Source organism: Lonchura striata, chromosome Z (assembly GCF_050655825.1).
Source record: "Lonchura striata isolate lonStrDom1 chromosome Z, ASM5065582v1, whole genome shotgun sequence".
In the NCBI taxonomy this organism is placed as follows: domain Eukaryota; kingdom Metazoa; phylum Chordata; class Aves; order Passeriformes; family Estrildidae; genus Lonchura; species Lonchura striata.
In genome coordinates, this window is record NC_140740.1 from 81512998 (window position 1) to 81534416 (window position 21419).

General features: G+C 34.6%; 1 protein-coding gene across 3 annotated transcripts in view; it reads right to left on the reverse strand.

Moving 5' to 3' along the window:
- ADAMTS19 (ADAM metallopeptidase with thrombospondin type 1 motif 19) overlaps positions 1–21419 on the reverse strand; it is a 126606-nt gene that overhangs the window by 64935 nt on the left and 40252 nt on the right. For all 3 annotated transcript variants that reach the window (XM_031507285.3, XM_085567614.1, XM_085567615.1), the window contains one exon: positions 17704–17747. In XM_031507285.3, the coding sequence (XP_031363145.2) occupies positions 17704–17747 (44 nt within the window). The remainder of the gene's footprint in view (positions 1–17703; positions 17748–21419) is intronic.

Consider the following 21419-nt stretch of genomic DNA (forward strand, 5'->3'; position numbering starts at 1 on the left):
CTTCCTTGGTTTCACAAGACATTAAAGATTTTTTTTTTTGTCATGGTATTAGCCATGTGTTTATTCAGAACCTCCAATAGCATGATCTTCTTTTGAAATATCAGTGGTGCACAAAACTCACAAGCCACTACAATAGAAGCATAATTTAAAGCCCCAGTACATCTGGCTTTTGGTTCACAAATAAATATCTTACAGTAAAAAGTACTTTAAAAAATATTTTAAACTAACTGGAAAATCAATGGCCTTGTCAGCATGAAGAACATTATTTAACTGTCCTTGATTACTAATCTAACAAATTATTTTTTTAGCAGACCAGATGCTTTTCTTAAAAAGCAGGAGAAAAAAGTTTTCCACCAAGAGGACACTTCAAAGTCTAATTAGCACAAGCTGTTTTGAAGAGGGTCACAGATGACTTCCAGGAAAAACAACTTTTGTCAGTTGTCTGTGAATCAGCAGCTCTTTACTACAGCATTATTCAAAACAAGACAGTTAACAATCAGAAACCTCAAATACAAAATGCAAAACCCAGGAACATTTTTTTTTTCTCTTTTTAAGTGAGAGATATAACAGTGAGGGAAAATATACCTATATGGGTGTGTGTGTTTTATCTTCATAAACACACATCGCTGCAAGACATCAGAAAAAATAATGGGATAAAATCAAACAGCTTAAGTTGCATTATTCCCAAATAGATCTTAAATTTTATTAATGCCTTTTGTTATTTTATTGTTTATGTGCATCTTAGAAAATCCATGCTTTCAGGAGAACATGAATAACTACACTAATTTTTATGTACTAATAAGCGTGTGATTTTATGTTTCAGAATAGACTGCTAAGCTTATTCTTATATGTTGAAACAAACTGCTACACTTTAATCCTTTGAGCAGGGAAAAGTACTCAAAATGGAGAGTGAGTATGCATACCATATTTGCAAAAATAAATTCTGAATGTGTGTTTATTCAGTTTTAGGCTTTTTGCTCTTGGAACATCTGAAGAGTCCACAGGCCTCCAAGATGCTATTAGAGGGATAGGATAGCAAAAGTGCTGGAAGATACTAATTGTCTTCCAAAATGCAGCCAACATGGAAAAAAATTTCTTACAAGATGAATCCACAGAGGAGACAATAAGTAAATTTTCCCCACTGCCTATTCCTGGCCTTTGCTGACAAGGGATGTAGGGATGCCCTGAGCTAAAGGCTGGCTGCATTGGTACTGTCAAATTTAACAGCCAGCAAAGTACTTATTCTCTGAATTTGGGTATTCCTTCTTACCTGCATCTACCTGGGTCCATAATGTGTCATGGCAAATAACTCTAGAGTGTAGTTGCCTACAACAGTACATATTTCTGTTTTTATGAAGACTGCAGAGGGGGTGTTCCAACTCAAATACAAAGCTCTGTTCGTCTATTCAAAGTCATTTATGCCGTCCTAGATCTCTGTCAGCAATTGCAATGATCAACTGAGAAGATCTAGTGAATTTAGCAAATCCTCTGGCAGAGTCCATTTACATGTATGTGACATCTTATGTCCCACTGCATACCTTATTTACTCTTGTACTACTACAGTCTTTCTTTATAGTCAAAAGGACTACTGTATCATCGGTTAATAGAAGACCAACATAAATGATTTTTCTGTGGTTTCCTCTTCTTTCCTACTGGGTCCCAACATTCAGTTTACTCAGCTGATCATGGGGACCAATGTTATCCTGGGTACATTGGGAAGAGCATTGCCAGCAGGCTGAGGGAGGTGATCCTGCCCCTCTACTCAGCTCTCATGAGGCCACTTCTGAGTGCCATGCGCAGTTCTGGGCCCCAAGAAAGACAAAGGGCCACTGCAGAGGGTCCAGTGGAGGACACAGAGATGATTTGTGATCTGAAGCATCTATTTCATAAGGAGAGACTACAGAGCTGAGCCTCTTTAGTCCAGAGAAGAGAAAACTTAGAGGGGATCTCATTAGTGAATATAAGTATCTCAAAGGCAGGTGCCAGAGGATGGTGCCAGATTCTTTTCTATGGTGCCCAGTGACAGGACAAGAAGCAATGGCCATAACCAAAACACAAGAAATTCCACCTCAACATGAAGAAAAACTTCTTTACATTGAGGATTTCAGAGCACGGGAACAGGCTGCACAGGGAGGTCATGGAGTCTCTGAAGATATTCAAACCCACATGGATGTGTTGCTTTCTTACCAGCTCTGAGTGAACCTGCTTTTGTGGGGGGATTGGACTGGATGATCTCCAGAAGTCCCTTCGAACCCTAACAATTCAGGGATTTTTGGAGAACTGGCCCTTATCTTTAGAACTAAAAACCTAAAAGATTGTCTGATCTCTTTCCTCAGTGGCAGCAAAGCCCACAACTTCACACATATAGGCTGAAGAGTAGTATTTTTCTTAATGTGCATTACCCTGTCTATACTTCCATCTTCTCTTTCACTTCCTTTTCAGTATCCTGCCATCTGTGAACAATTCTTTCTGTCAGTTTTTTACTGAACTATCCAGAATGCCTCAAAGTATATGAAAGCATATGCAGGCTACCGCTATTCCAAATAATTTATGAAGCAAAGCATCTCTGAACTCAAGGACACTTTCTTCTAGTATAAAAACTGCCAAATAATTCCCATGTCTTCTTTTTTAACTTAAAAGCCACATACAAAAATTTCTTTAAAATGTAAAGGAAAATATTTAATGCCATGACACACTGTAACATGGTCACTGAGTACAGTTAGCATACTTTTAAAATCTTTTAATTGCCCCCTTTTTTATTTTTAAAGACAACATCACCAAGTGGAAAACATGTCCATAAAAATATGCATGAACAGGAAAAGACACAGATGGAAATGAAAACTGCATCATATTAAATGAAAAGCAGAAAGTCATAAATTTGAGAAAGTCACAACTTCCTTTTCTCCTAATTTAACCTTCTTTCTGTAATCTAAAAAGAGAAAAAAACCCAACTTGAATAGATTGTATATAATTAATGTTAAGGAGGTCCTAAATGGATCTACTCAGAAGAAAATATGAAAAATTGGATATGAAGTTTTCTGCAATAAAAATTTTCTTTTCTACATATTTTGTCATACTACGAACATGAAAGAAAAACCAAAGGCAACCTTTCTAAGAAGTAATTCAATCTTCTAAGAAATTGAAACAGTTTAACTTCTTCATGGCATAATTTTCATGAGCCACTTTTCTGGATGTTTGTTTTACATGGCATAGAAAATTAATAAGAATCTTGATCTAAATTTATAAATTAAACATTTGGAGGGAAGTAGAAATGTCTATTTTTAGGACTTACACAATAAAGACTTTCAGTTCCTAAATTACTTGGGTAAATTATAAGAGTGCCTTATGAAACCTTCATGGAACTGCTGTATACAATCAAGGTGACCTTGAGGACACCTCACTTAATTTGGCAACAAATCTGAATGAGGCTCACCTAGTAAAGGGAAAGTTTGTTACTTAAAGAGCCAGCAACAGGTTTCAAGCTTAGCATGATAGCAGCTCTTACCAAACACATGCATAAATAAGTTAATCTTGACGATATGCTTTTCACTGATGCATTGGATAGACATGACAGATACGCAGCTTACTTTGAATCACATGCCACAGATAATGAGTTTGGGCCTGCTTCCTACCATAAAACTTTATGTACAACAACAAATGCCTTTGTTCTCTACCAAATGGTGAGATGGATGTCAGTGAACACTGCAGCATACCACAGGAAGTAATTTTAATAAGTCATTCAAACTTGTTTTCTGTTTTACAACTTGTTCTACAATTACATCTTCTTTGAAGGTGGGCAATGTGACAATGCTGCTTGTGAGTCTTTCAGGCTTTCCCACACAGACCCTGCTATGAATGAATTATCACAATGACTGGGAAATACATAAACCAAAGAATACACTTCCCTTTTACTTCTTTACCTTTGTGACTGCATGCACTACTACTGCAGACTGACACGCACACTTGTGTAGTGCTGCAAGGTGCACATGCTATGAAGACTGTATCTTATTCATTTGACTGTCTCTACGCTTCTGAGCACATACATATATTCACTTTTCTGTTTCTTCCCTTTGGTCTTTATTTAGTTCATCTTTAATTTTTCATTTTCAAACTTGTTTTCTTAAATAAATCTGTTTATTAAAAAAAAAAATACAGTTTGATTTCTGGTAAGAAACACCTAAAAGAGGTGTGATAGGCAAGGGTGATGTACTTAAAGCTCAGTGTAGGGAATGACTGACCACAGCTGCTGCTGCAAAGAAAACTGAACCCAAGAGGGACTGGAGAGCTAGTGTTAGATAAATGCCTATATCAGTTTAGTGAATTAACTGCTTGTGGAAATGTTTATGGCTGAGTTAATCAAAAGAGTGTGAATGGCTTCTTGAGTTAGCCAGCCCAGCAAGGGGTAAGTGCGTATGTAGCTCAGCTCAAAAGAGAGTATAAAAACTGAATAACTGACAAAATGAACTTTGAACAGAGCAATGGGCTTGAGCAGGCTTTAACACTCATATTCCTTCCCAACACCAGGGGATGCTCAGCATCATGACAGCGAGCCTGTGAGGGCAAATAGTGAGAATGAGATTTGTGCTGTGATCCCACAGTATATTGCAAAGGCTACATAATGGCTTGCACTGATTTCAGTATATTGCCATATCATTCTGCTAAATCAAAATCCCACATAATATCAAATGTCTTCAGGTAAGTACATTTTGTTTTAAATATTAAACCCTCCTCATGTGGAATATCTAATAGAACCTGGTCATAGAATTCTGACCCTTATTAATTCAGAACACCCACAGAGGTAAAAGATAATTTCTATTATCTTTTTTAAAGATAAAAGAAAAACTAATAGTGGTCTATACAGCATCTATACAGAAGCAGCCTTTACTAAAACATATTCTCTTTCTTGCTGTTTTCAGCTTGAGTCAGTTCTGTAATCCACTGGAAATAAATCTCGTATCAGAGCATGAAGTAGCTCTTGAAAATTTCACAAAGCAAGTGGGACCACTGTGAACATCTGGAATATGTAAGTGGCTATCTGTGTTGAATAGTGCCACACAAAAGTTTGATAGAGGAGTTCTTGAAAGTGAAAATTCTCTCTGAAGTTATTGTAAGAGAATATTATTCCTCAGATGATTTAAAAATAAATTTCCCATTGCAAAAACAGATAACAGAAAAAAAGTATTATGACACCCACATTTTTCCTTCTAGAACACTTTTTTAAAAAATAAAACACCTGATATATGGGAACAAATTCTCCATGCTTAAACAGCCTGATTAGTGTTGGATTATTTATATCTAGTATTTGTCCATTAAAAAATCTGTAAAAAATAGAAAAGGGAAAAGGGAAAAATAAGAACAAAAGCTTCTAACCTCAATTCAAAGGGACATATCTTTGCCAAAAAGGCAAATGAAATTTTAGTTTGCCAAGAATATCACAGTATAAGAAATGTTAGTATGAATACCTGCTACTACTAAAAAAAAGAAACTGACTTCATTTGATGAAGACAACTCTTTCTAATAATTTTTTACAGCTTTTCTCTCAGATGCTTTCATGCTGCTGCCAGTTTTTAAATTACCTTTTTTTTTTTAATTTAATCACAATTTAAACATATTTTTATAAAAATAACATATAGAAAGGCTTGGTCAATTTAGAAAATATCTGGAAAAATAAAATTAAATGTCTGGAATATAGGAAAACACCCCAACATTTTCTTTTAAAATATTTTTTAATGTCTTATCATTTGATGTCATAGGCCTGTGTTTAAGGAAATAGGAAGCACAGAAACAGCATGTTGATGAAAATGCCGATATAAGTCTAAATTTTAGACTTCCAGGGAACTATGCAGGGGCTTTAAAAGTTACCATAGTTTCCATGATCAATTCTGAGGCAGTCTTTATTTTCCAAATGGACATTTGATGACATCTCTGTAACCTTAAAAAAATTCTGCTGGCCTTAAAACTTGAGTGCATATGTAATTTTGAGATTTAATGTCCTTCATTATTTGTTAACAGAAAAAACAAAACAGCAGAAAATACTTATTGCACTCACATTTTAATGTAAATGCTGTATGTTTACAACTCTCTCTTGTCTCTGATTCTGCCTCTGAAAAAATTTGATTCTCCCCATAAAAAATGTGATGACTATATGTAGTCCTGGAATACCAGATGGTACAATTAGTTTTCAGAACTGCTTCCAGTGCTGTGCAGTGTGAGTTCACTTTCACACATTTTAGACTACTTATGAGCCTACATCTCTAGCATCACAGAGTAAAATACATACTGAAATTAATTTAGAATTATTTCACTCTATCCAACTAGTGAAAATATTCACCCAGGGGATTATGTCTCTTTTTGCCTTCATGATCTCTGGATTTCAGTTCTGACATTCATAAAGTGTGCAGCTGCCAAAGCTGCCACCATGATCTGTACATCTACACACATTGCAATGCCTTTGAATTCACTTCCTATCTCATTCCAGCAAATATTTTTTTTATTCCCTGAATCTGTTTCCCAGGCTTGGGTAATATCAATTCCCCCTACCAGCTTGATCTACTCATGATATATCACTGATGTTTTTCCTGATCTTAAAAGAATTACAGCATTGACACCCTATTAAGTTTATTCTCCTGTAACTTAGTTTCTGGTGCCTTTTTCCTGGCAACATCTTCCTGGCAACATGCAACAAACCAGTGTTAAATTACTCATATAATTTTCACCCAATAATACATTATTTAGACCTATTTTTGTTCCTGCAACAAATTATGAGGAAAACAAGACTGTCTTCCTTTTTTTTGCAACTTATTTTATTATACCAGTGCTATGAAAAGTACCTCTGTTACAGAAACATAAAATTGTTCCTTGACACAAAGGGTTTCAGCACAGTAAAACATTACCTCATTTTCTGCAAATAGTGATTCCTGTAAAATATTTCTCATATTTTTATTATGCACTCAACTTTAAAGTGATATGAAAGCGATTATTTTACTGTTGCTGAGATCACACTTAAAGAAAATATTCAGGATTTTTTTCCATTTTTAATGGGGTTCTCTCTTTTTTATGTAAAACAAGGCAAAGCTAGTGGGATTTCAAGAGGTATTAGTCTGTTTTTTCTTTGCTTTTTAGCATAATGTACTTTTCTATGGCCAAATCTTTTGCAGTTTGTGCTATTTAAGATTTTAGTGTGAAACTGTACTAAGAGAGGGATGTACTATAGAAAGTGACTGCTCTTGGGGCTGTTTATAGCATAAAGTACTAGTACATCTTCTAGGAAATGAGAATTGAATAGCCAATTTTTCCTTTATACAGAAAACAGGGACCAGATACAGAGGCATAGCTTAGCTAGTATCTTTTGATAAATGAGAACAAAGGAAAAGCTATCTTGAGAAGAGTCTTTCACCATACTTCTTTTCATCTAAAATAATTTGATTTAAAATTATTATTATCTGCAGCTATTAATCCAGTATTTTGTCTACATTGGTATAACTCAGGCTATATTTTTTCAAGCTGTATTATCACATGTGATGAAAGCATTTATGCTGCCCCAGTAATTGATGGCACGATCTGATGAGTTTCCTCAAGTCCATGTCTCAATGCTCTTGCAAACTGTTTTCAGTTCATAAACTCCAGGAGTTTGTTGGGATGATTCTCAGGAAGTTTGAGTTCAATGAAAGCATTGAACAGAACAGACTGAGAGTATCAGGTTTTTCTTCTTCCAGGGTACTCATTATAACCCAAAATAATAACAGAGCTTGCAAACTCTGTAAGATGCAAGGTAGTTGAGAACTAAAATGCAGCACTAGCCCCTGTTTGAGCAGAGTAAAAGGAAGACTTACTTGATGATTTATTCAGTGTAGAGTACTACCATCCTGAGAACATAAAAACTTCAGTGCAGGCTCAAAACAAACTACAAAAAAAATCCCTGGATACCACTTAAATGCCACAAAAGGGAGTTATGAAACATGCAAACTGAAAGTCTTCCCAAAGGCTATCAAATGAAGAGTGAGACTTGGCCCTACCCCTCTGTTCTATTCTGCCTACGTTTGTGAAGCCCTTTTCCTTGTGACAAGTTAGATGCAGTTGAATAGATCATCTGCAGTTCTCTCCAAAATATGGAGCTCTTTCTGTCTCCTCCTCAGTTAAAGGACTCATGTACAACTGACTTCCAATCCCACTCTTCAAATAAATGTGCTTTTTACAATCTAATTTCTTTACACTTCTTTTTCCCCCACCATTATATAGTTACAGGACACAGAATGCATTAGTCACAAGTAGCTACCTGTCTCTCTGAAAACATATTTCTGAAAACATTTCCACTAAAAAACACTGAGATTCCCTAGTGCACAGCACTATATAGAGTTGACTATTCATGCATAACTTTGCAAATGTTTATTTTAAATGGATATAGCTACTACACCCAAGTATATCTATGAAGAGTTAAACACAAGACTAATACTAGCAAAATGGATGCTAGCTAGAAAACAGGTGTTTTACAGCCATATCTTTTGAATGCCTTTAATTTGTAATATGTGACAACACATTTTATTTTTTTATTTTTTAAATGTAATTGTATGCATGATACATTAAGTGAAGAACTATTCTTTGTATAAACTAATCCAGTAACATACTCTATATGCTATAATATGAGTACATACTGATATTATAGCATATAGAATAATTTATTATTGATGCAGGATTATTTACAGCTCCAACCCACATGATTTTATATTTTCATATTAAAAAAAAAAAACATAAAAGATGAGTAGTGAAGTTGTAAAATCCAGGAGACAATGAAAGATTTTTAAGTGCTCACAGATGCTTGGACCTGATTCAGTTTTTCAATAATTTAAATGAATAGAGTGACACAAAACATAATTCACTGTTTAATGCACTAAGAGGGTCTCTAAATCACTTGGGCTTCTATCTTTTGCAATCTGATTTGCAAAAATGGCAAATTTTCTTCTGGTGAAAAGATTTTGCCTAATCTTAAATAACCCATGCCCACCTCTGTCCTCTGCTTTGTGTTTCATTGCCCTGCCCCATCCTTGGCATGAGCATCTCTTGTGTACCATGGCAGTATTGCTCTGAGGCTTCACTCATTTTTCACTCATTTTTCATTTCTGCATCTGGCACACTTAAGAGAAGGATCCCCACATGAAGTTAAAAAGTACACGCTATTCACAAGACAGACACAAATTACTGTGATAATTACTTTGCAATTTCCTTCTCTGTTCTTTAACACATAATAAATATGCACCATATAATACATGAGATTCTTTTGTTCTTACGTTGGAGTGCCTTTTTCTGTTTGACATGGGAATTTTGTCAATGGACAAAATTCTGAACTGAAGTTCCAGGTTAAAACATAAATATTTTAAATGCTATTCAGTGTAATGTTAAAATTCTTACATATAGTACGTCTCTCTATATTTCAAATTCCTTTGAAAAAGGATTTTAAATACCTCAGATAAGTTGAAACTAAACACAGAAAACAAAATGAAATTAAAGACATACCTAAACCAGCATAATTTGAAGAAAATGAAAAGGTTTTACTGCATTTTCACAGAAAGAATATGAAATTACGAGGGCCTGTGGATGGTACTGAGGCATACTACAACCACCCCTTACTCAAGGTCAAGAGCCAAATTCAGAGCTTGATCTGGTAGCTGAATCCACTCAGATTTAAATGTATGTTAAGAATAATGAACCTTGTTAAATAAATGAGAAAGAGCACAACCAAATCTGAATGGGAATGTGCAACAGGAATTAGATATAGGTCTAACCTAATAGTTATTATTTTAATTAAGAAAAAATCATGTCTAACCTCAGAGATATTTCAAGACAGACACAATCTGAAAAATTTAATTTCTTTAGTAAATGAAGAATGATTGCACCTTAACAATAGTGCATCTATTTTTTATTTAGAACTATTACACAAAGAAATAGCTATTATGCAAATAACTGAGATTAAAGACAACCATCCATACCAAGACTATCAACAAATACACAAAATTATCCTGCACATCAAATGAGCAACGTTTCTGCTTCAAAAATACCTTGACATAGAATGTCCAGAGGCTAATGGAAGCTCAATACAGAATGTCAGAGATTCTTTCAGCTCTATCTAACTAACATTTACATAGATTTCATTGTAAAGATCTGAAACTATATATAGTTAATGAAAATTAACCTTCCCATCCTCCTAAACACACTCAAAGACCCTACTGCTTCCTAAGACAGACTGTTACTGTACTTAGCAAGAAAGCAGTTAGTGACCTCTGTAGTATATTCTGAAAAACAAACCAGAAAATACCTTTTTTTCCATTACATTCAGCTCTCTAAATACATTGGTTAACTACTTCAAAGTAAAATAACAAAAAATAAAGAAAACAAAGGAGTTGTCTGCATCAAGTCCTTGGTCAATTGTTTAATGAGGAAAAGACTTGCTTTTTAAGTATGGTAAGGGTCACTAATTAAAAGATCAGTGATTATGAAATTGCAATCAAGAGTCCATTGAGACATTCTCTGTCACCCTACTACTGTTGAGATTAATTAAGCTGTAAACACTTCAAATAAAGCACTGGAAATTTAAACAATCTGATGTGATGTAACCTAGTTATTTTGTGTCTGAAGTTACAACATCACTTGAAAACAAAGCTTTGTATATCTTGATGTGAAAACTTATATCTCTGGTCTCACTGGAGTCTTGTCATTTATTCCAATGACTCAGTAAAAGAAGAAGCAAGGTAAGACAGGACTGCACCTTAAGACTTTTGCTGGAAACATGAAGCTTAATAATTTTTAGAACAGAATTTAATACAAAAAGAATAAAGTTGAGTTTTGTAACAACAACATCTGGATGTAATGACTGAGCACATGTAGTGTAGTCAGCATTCTGCACTTCTGAGAAACTGCACCAAGCATGCATAATTCATTTCATGTTTTATGACATATGAGGTAAATTCTAATTAATTATTTTGCTTTGGTTTTTCACATTTATTGGAATTCACAATTAATTAGGATCTGTACTTACAGACATGTAACTGACAAAACCAAATTTTATTCCGTAGGCTGTAGAAGCCAAACTTTTCCAATTATTTTTTAAAATATCTTGTGTATTAAAGATACTTGTATACTTGATACACTGGACTATCATGTGGATATTGCTTCCTAGGGAACTTTTGCATTTCTACAGAAGAAAATCGATGTTCAGAAGTAACATGTGAATAATGGAGCTGCTGAGGCATTTGCAGCTGCTGACCACCTCTGAGCTACAGTGCTTTCCTTTAGAAGAAACAAAAGTCCAGGAATTAAGATCGAGTGAGGTCTCTTTGGCTAGCTTTTCTATAAAAGCACTTAGAAGATGGTCCTGCTCTCACTGTAAGAGGTGCTCCTCTCTACGAATGTCTGTGAACGATTATTATCATGATTTTGCTGGAAAAGAGAATGTTGCATAACTGCAAAAAATTGCATGCATTGTAAAGGTTATGTGAATTACTTAAGATTATGTTAGATACTGGAAATCTCTACAGGAAATCTGCAGACTAAATTGCGAGCCCAGTTCTCTGAATGTCTGCTATCTTACTGAAAAAAAATATTTTTCCTTTATATAGTAAACATTTTTTGAGTATCTCTCGTTCAGTGGGACAAATCAATTCAAAGATCAAAACTCAGAGCTTAAAATGCTTTTGCTGCTTTTGCAAATTTTGTTTAGCATCATGCTTGGAGATATATCAGAGAACATTTAAGACCTAGGAAATTTAACAGACTGTAGTTATGCCTTTGCTGGGAGAAACTTGTAATTGTTTCTCATCATCCAATCTGTCATTCAGCTGCCCTTCTCCCACTCTGAATTCTCCATGGCACCAGGAACAGTAACATTCACAACAAAACCAAGGAAATTAACTACACTAGTGATGAATATCTGAAAATATTTCTGGTGTACATCTCTATATAGAAGTAACTTTAGTCAACAGAATTTTAAAATGGTATATACTCAAACAATATTCAGTTTACTTAAAATGCAACACTTCTCACCAATATCCAACTAGACTGTGAGCAATGCTGAAATATTAAAAAATTTAAATGTTGCAAAAATGTTACAAGACTAATTTTTCTAACCTTAAGTGACTTCATCCTCTAAGCACTCTTCCTGCACTTCTATCTGCAAGACTGGCTGTACTCTGCTATGTACAGAACAGTACATACACATAGGTTCTATATTCCATCCTATATGGGAGTCGTCTTGGCCCATGCCCTAATATCAGCTTTACCTGTCTTGTGGAAACACCTGTTTTCAAAAATGCACATCACCTTTAGGACATACCATAAATTACAGGCTCTGGGATTTTTGGATTCCTGTTTTCCTTGACTGATCAGAAACCTCCCTATATTCCACAAGGGACAATACCTGAATAACCCACAATATTGATTTGGAACTGCTGCAAGAGCGTTTCTTCAATAACTGACTCAACAAAAGAGAAGCAACAAGCAAAAAACAAAGACTAACAAAGACTAACCCTGCCAGCATGGCTTATGTCTCAAGGGCTACTGTTCTGCAGCCCACAGGAAAGAACAGGTAAGATATCTAGGAACAGCCCACAGGTAAGAATTAGGAACAGCTCCAGGGTAAGAACTAGGTTTGATGTAGCAGCATGGAGTGCTTGGGGAAGTCCAGCACACAGCTGAGTAGGTTCACTGCAATTCTCAACAAACTGTTACCACCTAGTTAGGCTGAGGGCAGCTGTGCCAGACTACAACAGAGTGGTAGTCTGGATAAGAGGAGGGAAGCCAGATGAATGGATTCAGATGAGGAAGTACAGGAAAACAGACTTCAGTTTTCTTTGGCTGTGCTGCTGCCTGTGTTCTGTGCAACTTCTTTGGCTGCTTGTTCATTGATAACTGGCTCTAAGCATGCAGCCTCAATATTTCCAGCACTAACCTCACTGGACATGGGATAGTCTGCCCAATTCCCCATTTCTATCACATCTCTTAATGCATAGGGCAGGTCTAAACCTTTGTCCCTAGGGTAAAAGTTTGGAGGAAAATTCCAAGCTCTTTTGTATTAAAGATCAATAGTTTTCATATTAGGGAAGAAAAGTAAATAAATCTATCTTTGGTATTTTTCTAAGTTGAATAGAAGATAGTTTCTTCCACTTCATTTTTATTTGTGATCTTTATTTGAGTAGATGTCTGATTCCTTAATGGTTATGATTTATATCTATGCCATTGAGTTCCCTTGCAACAGTACAAAAACCTGATGGCACCTTAATTTTCTGCCTTTTTTTTTTTTTTTCTGTATCTGCAACACTAGATGTTACCAAATTTAGAAATGTTTAATATACTGTATTTATGCCCAAAAACAATCTGTCAAGTTTTTAGAGGAATTCTGTTTAGATACTGCATTTTATTGGAAAATGCTTTTTAGCAAACAGCTTAGATAGAATCACATGGTTTTACAGCTGTTGTTTTAACTGAAAATGTTATCTAAAAATAAATGACCAAAACCAGAAGTCACTACCTGAGTTTCAGCAGATTAACAGGGCTCCAAACTGAGGCCAATACAAGACAAGCATCATTTTAGAATATTTCCATGCCTGTTATACTGCACTCTAAAAACTCTCTAGTTTTCACAGAAGACATTAGTTAGCAGCAAACAACAAATCTAATCCAAAAGAAATATGACTCAGAGAGTCATAATCTTGATTGCTGAAGTAGAAACGTAGACAACAGGAAGATAAATTAAAGTGTACATACACTTACTTTATGAAATAGTCTTTCTGTGTTTTCTTGTAAGTCTACTTGTTGAGAAAATATCTGCTGATTTCAGTGACAAAATATCTGATAATTTTCCTCTCTTAAAGGTTTTTGCAATATCACAATAATAATTTTTCCCTATGAATCATTCATTGCTCATCTCAGTTACTTCAATATGATAATACCAGAGGAGTCACACACAAGAACAGTATAGGATGTGCAATCTCTAGTTTGCATTTTATACTGATTCTATTGCAATGGACTTCTCTGGAAACAAACAGCTGAATTGCTACTTAATTTTTTTAGAAATTCACTGGGATGCCTACACTCATAATTTTACCTGTCATCAGCTCAGTAAAAAGAACAACATTTCAAATCACCAAAAATTCAAAAGGTAGGTTCCTATGACTAAGTTAACAAAACCTGCTTGTAAGAGAAACATGCCATGACCCCCAAACCCAGTTGTCTTATGGGGGAAAAGAACCTTGTACAAGTACATATCTAACACAATCTTTTAATCAGCTAAATTAAATTTAATTTTTATAAAAACATCTTCATATTTTTCACCCTCAGAGAAATCCTCTGTTGTAATTATAGGATGTCCCTGATGATCATACTGAAAAAGTAAGGTCTGAAACCTCTCTTTAAGTATAGACAAACTGTGAGAATCAAGGGAGTATGATATCACTTATGTGCAGGAATAAGGGAGAGAAAGCATACAAATGAGTAGAACAGAAAGGACAAAAAGAATAAAGAATGCTTCAGACAAACAATCAACCAATCAGAGGAAGCCCAAGAACACTTGGATCTGGTCAATTTTCATCCTAAAACAACTGCTTTGTGGTTCTCCACCCAGAATGAATTTGACAGTGGCTGCAACAATTTGCAATGATGAAATCAGAATATCTTTGCAGAAATCAATTGACCTGAGCTGACTGATACCATGTGAGAGTATAGCTTAATGTTACACAGAAACATGGGACTAGATAAGGAAGGCAATTGTCTGAGTTACTCTGGATTTAAATTATGAAGTAAGAAAGTAGATCCTCAATTTCCTGGCTACAGCAGAGACTTCCAAACATTTCTTGAAAAGCATAAAATAAATACATTCTACTTCCTAAATTTCAAGACACTTTGGGGAAATCAAATAAAATTCCTGAAATCATTATTTCTCTTTCCTTTGCAAAGCTATAAAATATGAAGCATTTTAATGAGTTTTGGAATCACAGAATGGTTGGACAAGACCTTAAAGATCATCTAGTTCCAACCCCCCTGCCTTGAGCAGAGACACCTTTCACTGGATCAAGTTGTTCAGGGGCCCGTCCAACCTGGCCTTGAACTCCCACAACTTCTCTGGGCAACCACTTCCAATGCTTCACCACCCTCTGAGTAAAGAATTTCTTACCTATACCTAATCTACACCTGACCTCTTTCAGTTTAAATCCATTTCCCCTTGTCCTGACGCAATCTGCATGCATAAAAAACTCTTCTTCCTTATTTTTTAAGATCCCTTCAAGTACTGGAGGGCCACAATGAGGGTCCCCAAAGCCTTCTTTTCTCCATCATGCTTGGTCTCCAAGACAGACAGATCTTTTTTTTTTTCCCCTGACTAAAAATGTAATATTTTGACAATCAATGGAAAGAATGTTTTTTTTATCACTATAGAAAAATAATCTTGTCTTTTTTCCACCTTAAATGCATTTATGAAGGACTATTTAGAGATGATCACCACATATTTTGTTCAAAATCATTAATGAAGTATATTTCAATGTATTTCTAGGGAGGTTTGTCATATGGTTTTGATTTTGAGTAAACATTTTTTCTGGTTAACAGAGTTCTTGGTTAATTATATCTTTAAACCATCAAATCTTCATATAAATCGCTGTTATTTTAAGAGACAATGAAAAAGTACTATTTGAAGAGTGTGTAAATTCTTTACTTTCTGTAAAACAAGACTGGAAGTACAGAAAAGTGTGTTATTTGCCCCCTAAATACATGAGAACTTTGTCTGTATAACAGAATACTGGCTCTTTCTCTCTCTGGCTGAGAGGATACTCATGTCCAGTCTGGAAACTGTGAGTCTTGGCATGTAATAACTAAAGAATAAATTCAGTATTTGTCTGCTTAGTATCCATCACTGTGAAGAACTATTATCCAACATGACACACCTTTCCAATAATGAGGTCTGTCCTGTACATGCTCCCTTCTCATAACTTTCATTTCTGGATTGCCTAAAGTGCTACAAAGATCACCTTGAATGCCTCACATTCCTGTACAGCTATATTAATATTTCACAGAGAATTGCTTTATTCCTCTCTTTATAGTGGAGAAGAGCCTGCGCTGTGCATTCTTCTGGACTTTTTGAGAAGGCAGAAGGTGAGGCAAGGTCTGGACATTGGGAAATTGTATAGTACATTAGCATTTCTCATTTACTGTCCTTGGCAAATTCTGTAATTTACAGCATGTGATACATCCCGGGAATGTACTGTCTCTTTTTGCCTATAAACTTGTTGCATGAACACAGGAAGATTGAACTCCCCTTCAATTCCTTTCAACAAACTTATACTCATGATCTAATCTAAAATCTTCCCTTTGGTTATGGAAGAAATTATACTCTACATTTATGGAAAGGCACTATATTCATCTGGGGAAATAATGATTGAAATTTAAAAAATAAATGATGAAACATAGGGAAAACAATAACCTTTGCTTTTGCTGCATGATAATATCTATATGGAAAGAACTATACATAAAAACTGTGGTTCAGTTCCTGAAGAAACCTCCAAGGAGTAACACAGAGAATGGAAAATTCCACAACAGCCAATTTACAATACACCAGATCATTCAGTCAAGGTCTCTACCTCATTTTGCTTATCAATATTAAGACAATATTAAATTAAAATTATTTACTTCCTGTGCTCTTAACAATGAATAGACTGCCACATTTTCAAGTTTCATCCCAGCTTGTTTACCACAGAACTGTTAATTACTGATACTTGAGTAAGTTTAATCTTATTCAATTTAAAAATCTATGGACAAATTCAGAGACAAATAGTTCTCCTACTACCTCCAAGCTTCTGCCAAAGAAAAAACATTGTTCAGAAAAAATCCATTAATACATTCACTTCAATTATGAAATTCAGGAAGCAGCCTATTCAGATTTAGATATAGTGGAAGAACTACAGATTTAAATTTCAGTTTAGATCAACATAAAAGGATGAAGACTTCTCGTCACACTGCTTCCTCTTTCAGCTGGAAGTAAATATTTTACCAGAAGTAAGTAAAAACTAAATGCCTCCAAACAAGAAACACTCATACAGAATTCACCTAAGACCAATATACCAATTAGTAAAAGAACACTATGAACTCTTAATCATTTGCTGCTGTGAAACACTTTATATTCTTTATAAGGCTTTTTTATTAGTAGCAATCCTACAGACAAACTCATATTCACTAGGGATACAGCAGTAAAGGAAAAAAGAATAGCTTGTGGTGAGGTAATACAGTTTACACAACAATCCTCCTCAAAAATTTTCAATTGAAATGAAACAGGAAAAAATTATAAACATAAAAAAATTATAAATATATTCACACCAAAGATAAATGCATTTCACAGAAAAAGAATCATAAGCACCATTTCTTAACTTCATATTCAAAATTAAAAATAGTAAAACAATTTTCTATTATTCAGTGAGACTAAAAAGAAAACAGTTTTAAAGTCTGATCTATGAAAGAGATGGAAATATTGCACTAAAATACAGTGTTTTGCTAAAAGCATGCACCAATCTAATAGTATTACTAGTATTTAAGATGTGTTTTGAATTTTAGCTACTTGAAATTTACTTATTTTCACTGCTGATTTTGCTGTCACCTTTTAGCTTCACATTTCTACTTACATAAAACTATTTTATCATGTAGTTTATACACAGTCTTTTATGTTTATTTACTTACCAACAGTATCACATGGTTCATCCTTATGTACACAGAAATCCTTCCTAGAATTGGGGGTGAAACAAAAAATGTTAAGCAAGTCAAGCTGTTAGTCGTTAACAACTGTGTAACCTATTTAGAAACATTTTTTACGGCCCAATGAATAAACACAGAACACCATTATCTCAACAAAGAACAAGGGGAAGCAATGGCCAGGATTACACAGAGCACTTAAACTCCAGCTTATTCTCAGAACACAGTTAAGAATAGTCAGGTGACAAAACATGTACTGTATATTCAAATTGCAATGCACCTAATTTCTATGTTCTTTTGGGTTTTGTGGGTTTTTTCCTTTTTCTGTAAGTATCTTGAAAAGTAGCAAGTCTAAATCTAGCCTTCCTATAATTCAAAATGAAGATATTTCCAGTGCTTTACATAAGATTCAAATGCAGCATTTAGATCAGTAATAGTCAGAAAGTCTTTATTGCAGCAAGTCAAAAATCACTAATGGGAATATTGCAAGAAGCATTTCCACCAGAACATCCTGTTATAGTAGTAGAAGACTTACAAAAATTAACTACCCCATCTCCAACATGTATTTTAGTCAAGCCACAGGTCTCTAAATAAGACTGCTCTATTGCACAAATGGAGAATAAATATTTCAACTGTGTCTTAAACACCTGCTTAGGATTAGTTTTGATTTCACACGTATTTTACTTCTCAGAGACACAAATTATTAAAAGAGCAAAGGGAAAACTGTTTTTTACTGGAGTATTTATAAGTAATGTTTATTTGTTATTTTATGTAAAAAAAAAAAAAAAAGGCTGCTGAGGTATAAATGGGGAGGTTGGGAGGGAATCAATGGGGAAAAAAACAACAAAAGAATTTCAAGTATAGCAATCCCACAAACAAAGAAGTTTTGGATTTGTGCTGTGCCACAGAGTAAGGGTCTCTGTTTATAGGGAGAGACCATATAAATCAGAGAATGTCAGTTCTTATAATCTGTCTATGAAGGTACACAGATAAGACACATAGATTGATAATGATGAATATATACATACAGAGAATTACCCATTTTCTAGGAACAAAATGCAGGAATTGTTTGGTACTTGAAATGAAAGATACTGACACTTATTTACAAAGTGTAACTACTCCAAGAGATGTTTCTTTTTTTTCCCACAGACTATTTCTACATAGGGATTTAGGCCAAAAAGCAATTTCTAGAAGTTGGTGAATTTCTGACAGTTGTTAAAGGCCACACAGATAGATGCACAGGGTTAAATAGCTTTTAATTAACCAGTCACCACTACCAGATAATTCCATGGAAGAGAAGAAGAATGGCAGTGATATAAATTGATAAAGTTGTGAGTAAAATGATCGGGACAGTCTGGGAATGCCCCCAAAAGGGCCCAGGAAACTGAGCAAAAGGTGATGAACAAGAAACTATAATCAGACACAGAAGAAAGTTATTTTATTTTTTCAAACCTGCAAGAAATTGCATTAATGCACTGGGTTGTAACACAATTCTTTGTTTTGTGCTATGTGACACAAGGGACTTATTGTCTTGTTAAGCAACATGACAGAATGATTAGAAATATGGGACTTGAGGTGAAGCAAGAGAACATGTGTAAAGACTATCTAAGGACATTGATTGCCTTCCATGCACACCCACCCAACCACCATAAAAATTGATTGATGTATTAATAAGGAAAAAAAAAAAAGAAAAAGGAAAAGAGAAAATAAATAGCTCATACCTTCAACTGTAAAAGAATGCTACATTACATTTTAAACTGCCAATATACAAGACGTTTCTGCTCATGTAATAGCTTTCTTCTCATATACTTACTGTGCTGTTTTTCTTTTGTTTTCATTTCTTGGCTGAATCTGACTATGATTATGTTGTGCACTCAGGGTTTCATTATGGGACTTGAGGGAAATGGTACTGCTATGATTTGGCAAGAGGGAAATACAGTAAGCCATTCTCAGTTCCCAACTTACACTGAAGGAATGTAATGCCTCCTTTAATTTCCAGGAATATGACTACATTACATACAATTGAGACTAGGTTCCTTAGTAAAGATTTACAGTTCTAGCTAAACCTACCAGTGATTCTCACAAAAATAAAGCACACTACTAAGTCCTCAGACAGATTATTTGCCCTTGTCCTTCTCATCGTTTCTCTCAGCAAAGCAGAGCCAAGATACAAAAATCACTGTTACAGCATGTAGAAGCTTTAGTGGCACCAGCTGGTAACTGAGTCTGTCAATGAAAGCAAGAAATGGATAAAGCCCCCAAGCAGTACCCAGCACATAATGTCCATTACTCTAAATGGTTATCTTCATACACGTGGAAGAGAAAACAGGTCCTCACTCAAGTGAAGGAAAAGAGGAGCTTTCACACTATTTACACCTGAATTCTGCACTTGAACAAATTGGCTAACCCCAGAAAAGGATTCTAAGCAAGGACAGATAACCACTACTGCATTGTTTCAGAAAATTATGTTTCGTTAGTAGATTTTAGTTCATTATGTATAGCATTAGGAAAGACCTTCACAGCACACAAAAACTACTTAATTTCTAAACACAAAGTATTTAGTAATTTCTAACTACAAAGTATCTCAGTACATTGTCTTTGTTAGAATAAATCTTGATGTGTAGGTGGGATGTACAACAGAAGACGAGACAAACAATAAAGGAAGACTAAATTAAAATCCTGGGGTTTTTTGTGAATGATTTCCAGTAATTTATCATTTTAGATAAATATAATACTTGTTTTTGTCAAGTCAAAATATTCAAAAGATCTATTTTTTTACTCAGGCTGGTGTATAATTTCTTTCCATATGCTAGATTGGAGAAAAGAAGAAAAAGGACAGGAAGCAGTTGACCAGATCTTCATTCTGGTTTCACTCTGCTCCAATTTCTCTAATGATTTCAATTTTGAAACATGTAGGTAGCTTGAATAACAGCAGAAGTTAGACTGCTTGAAACTGCAGTCTAACTTCTGCTGTTATTGATTCCAAGGCTTAGAATATTTTTAAGGCTTACTGCTCAAGTAGAAAGTTTCATCAAATCATAAGATTTTTATAAGGAATAGTTCCAATTAATGGTACTTGTGGCAAGTGACATTATCATAAAATTGCAAATGCCTTCACTTGCATTGTGCAAAGTGGCTAACTACAACATTGAAGATGTTCTTGTTTCTTCATGTAACAGGACATTCTGAAATAACTCTCACATATAAACCAATCACACATGAACTAATTAGTAAATGCACTTTTAATTACAATAATTAAATTTAAAATTATGTTGGTGTTAATGAAGCACAAGAAAAAAAACACTTTTTACTATTTATTTGTGAATTTAAATAAATGGAAAATGGTACTAGTGTAAATGGTATTTCAGAAACTATGTATTATTTTGAGGGTAAATCTCAAAGACACCAGTATATACTGGTCTGTGTATTTTAGGAAAAACAGGAAATAATATATTTAATTATTTCAAATGGTTCACACATCACTTAGGCTTTGTAAAGCTGAATTGAGACTTAAAAGGATGATATAAATAGTCCTTATAAAGCTCAGATTTCAGTCAGCCTGAAAAACAACAGTTTGGAAGAATGATAAGTAAACTAATGGCCAAATTGTGTGTATCATTAACATATTGAAACAGATATAGAGCAGTTAGGAAGATGCTTTTGAGTGGAGTCTAACAGAACCTAGACTTGTCATTAGCATTAAA